The 3,249-nt window shown below is 40.9% G+C and overlaps 1 protein-coding gene across 2 annotated transcripts in view; it reads right to left on the bottom strand.

The window, feature by feature from the left end:
- The window catches only part of AHI1 (Abelson helper integration site 1), a 286,626-nt gene that overhangs the window by 237,652 nt on the left and 45,725 nt on the right, over nucleotides 1-3,249 (bottom strand). For both annotated transcript variants that reach the window (XM_019527220.1, XM_019527221.1), the window contains exon 12: nucleotides 132-255. In XM_019527220.1, the coding sequence (XP_019382765.1) occupies nucleotides 132-255 (124 nt within the window). The remainder of the gene's footprint in view (nucleotides 1-131; nucleotides 256-3,249) is intronic.

Raw genomic sequence — 3,249 nt, 5'->3', positions numbered from 1 at the left:
ACAGAAAACCATGTAACTTAGATCAATTCCACTTCAAGCTTTTTGAATGTCTGTACCTAGCCAACTAGACAGACTCTGTCTATAGAGGCTTATGACAAGATTACAAATATAAACCAATTCATCATACCAACCTGACAGTGCCATCAGAGGATGCAGTAAGGAGGTACTTATTATCTTTGGACCAACAAAGATCATATACAATGTTAAGGTGTCCATATAATTCTCTCAAGTATTGTCCAGAAGGAATCTCATACACTAATTAAAATGTAAATAAAAAAGTTAACATTTTGATAATATTTTAATTCAGACATTCAATAATAAAGCCTCAATTCTCAAAGCACAACCACATAACTTCAAGATTGCGTATATAAAGTCTTATATAACTGCATGTTCCTATACAAATTAGAATCTTCAAATATGGATGATTTCCATTTCATTGACACTTGTGACAATTACTACAAAGCTAGTTCTGTTCCTAGGGATACATCATTACTGGCATAAGTGAATTCAATTCCACTGGCTCCTAATTTTCAGCAAATAAGATTAAATAGCTACTGGTTTTACAAAGTTAATAAATTTAATGCAAGTCTGCAAGCATCTACTTCCATCTAGTGGTTCAGAGATATGTCACAAGTGCATTAACCCTTCAATTTTTAATGTATTAGGAAACAGCTTAAGTCTTTAGTGATTAACTGTTATATAAAGGATTTTCATTTTTTAAAATTCAGTTACCACATCTGCAGCTACAGAAGACCACTAACATCCAGGTAAGTTTTTTTGGTGGCTGTCACATTTTGTAGAGAAGCAACGGAACTAAACTTCAGAGTTACTGTTCTTATATTTTAGGGTTGTTGGTTGCAGCTGTGTTGGTCAAAGAACATAGACAGACAAGGTACTTGGAGGTAGATGTGATATCTCTTATTAGGCCAACTAAACAGTTGGAAAAATTTGGGGCACAAACACCCTTCCTCAGACTCTCCCTATGCCTGAAGAAGGGTGTTCTTATATTTGCATTTAAAGGTTTAACCTTTTGTTCCATGCACAAATAATATCTTTTTCTTTGCAAATCAAATCTCATAACATACAGCACAACAGACAACCATTGTGCAGAAATGACCCAGCATCTAATGAACACAGACTCTTGTTAGTCAACACTGAGATTTCTGAGAGGAAGACAGCCTGGCACTTCCATCGTTATGCCTGGCACAAGACATGCAAACTAATTCAGATGCTTTTGTCAGAAAAAGTTGTTTAAGATATGGATTAATTATTCGACTTAAAATGTTGATTCCTGGTAGACCCCAAACTTCTAAATTTCCATGAGATTGTTGGAGGTATAGAAATAATCTGATGAAGTGAGCTCTGGCTCACAGAAGCTTATGCATCTCTGACTTAGTTAGTTGATAAGGTTCATCTCTACGTTGCCTTCTGTCTGTCTTTAAAATTAGATATATATATTACCAAATATCATATTTTCTCATGTACAAATACACTCCCGATTATAATATGCACCTAGCTTTTGAAAGACAGAATAAAGAAAAAAAAGATTTTATCAGAAGGCTGAACAGAGGAGCAACAAAGCAATCTTCAGATGACTCAATCTTCCTTTTCTACATAACTAAAGATGAACCCCTAGCTGTTGCTGAAGACTGGTCTTCAGGGATGGACATGTGATTTTGAAAAAGAGCTGAAAAGTTTATGCTACAGGGCTAAAAAAAAATCTAAGCTAAAGAGCTAAAGAATTTGTGAAATAAACAAGCAGCAGCTAGCAGACAGCAACATTGCCCTAAGGAAGGTTAGCTTGACTGATGAAAAAATCAAGACCATTAAAAAGGAAAGATGATCGTTAACATCTATAAAGAACAAGGAGCTATTAAAGGTGTAAAGTAATGTCACTCTTATGGCAGAAAATGTTTTAATGCAGAATGAAGTGCTAGCATACAGAACTATCGTGCCGCTTGTCGTGAGACAAATCCCCAGAAGCATTTGTGTAATAAGACCTATTAACAGTTTGTACCGCCTTATCATAACAAGCATTTAAATGAATGTCCCACAATGTTTTCATGGGGTTGGTGGACCAGTCAGTCCTGCAGGCATCTTGCAGTGTACCACTTCAGCCCCAAGTTGGACCCCTCTTGTATTCTATCCAGCCACTCTGGCCCATACCACAGAACTCTATCGCCAACAGGTGTCAGATTTCCACTTACTAATTGCCCTGCACAGCAATTTGCCAGCCATTGTGTGCTCACCACCCACCCAAGACCAGCACTGGATTCTGCATTCTCTGAACACCAACAATTGCCACAAACCTCCAGGACCCATCAGACTCATACAGGACTCCCATTCCCTCATACACCCATCCACCCTTCCTCTACCATGGCCCCTCAGTCTGACGAGTCCAGTCTCTGGAACAAGCCTGGCAGAAAGTGGGCCAAGGAAGCTGTAGTTGATCTATCACTATCTAGGGTAAAAGCAAGAATCAGCGGGCACTCCCATTAAGCCACCAAAACAAGAGGGTGTATCAGTGGATCACCATGGAAATAGGAGCCCAGATCATGACCATAACTGGACCAAGTGCAAGGTATGGAGACAGCAGTTCATAAAGACACGGGACAGCAACTGTGTGTTAGGCTCATGCACGGTCACATGTGCCCACAGTGAGGAACAATCCCACATCTTTGTAGCCAGAAACATGGTCCAGTCTGAAAACACGGTGGGCACAGCAGCCTACATCACCATCTAGGAGTGCAACAAAGGCTCCATTGTGACTATTCGAAGACATGCAGCTCTCCCAGGTCAGCACAGCAACCCAGGTGATAAGCGAAATTGGGGACTCCCAGTCTATCCTGCCAAGACTGGCCTCCCACCAGAGCTGAGCAGACTCTGAAGTGGACAACGGCCTGGAATTTCCTGCTGTTGTCCTCCCCGTTCAGCATCCCAGTCAGCTGTCTCCCAGTACAGACCTAATGGCCCAGAAGACCCAGCCTACAATCAGGATGGATCCTGGGGGGGTGATAAATAGTGGGCCACTGTTACAGATGGGATGGGATGATGTGCTGTTTGGGGAACTGCAATTTAGGGCTGCACTGAAATCGCTTGGGGAGCACTCTACCATGGTCTACTCTCCCCATCCCAGGTAAGAGCATGAAGTGTTAAAAGGCCCTACCACAAGGGAAGAGGGTGATTAGTAGAATAGACATTGTTTTTGGGGAGGTGTCTTTAGTATTTATGGTGAGGTCTTTAAACATC

This window comes from Gavialis gangeticus, unplaced genomic scaffold (assembly GCF_001723915.1).
Source record: "Gavialis gangeticus isolate Ggan-Ray unplaced genomic scaffold, GavGan_comp1, whole genome shotgun sequence".
NCBI lineage: Eukaryota > Metazoa > Chordata > Crocodylia > Gavialidae > Gavialis > Gavialis gangeticus.
The sequence above is the reverse complement of the archived record's forward strand: the minus strand, read 5'-3'. Positions and strand labels throughout refer to the sequence as shown.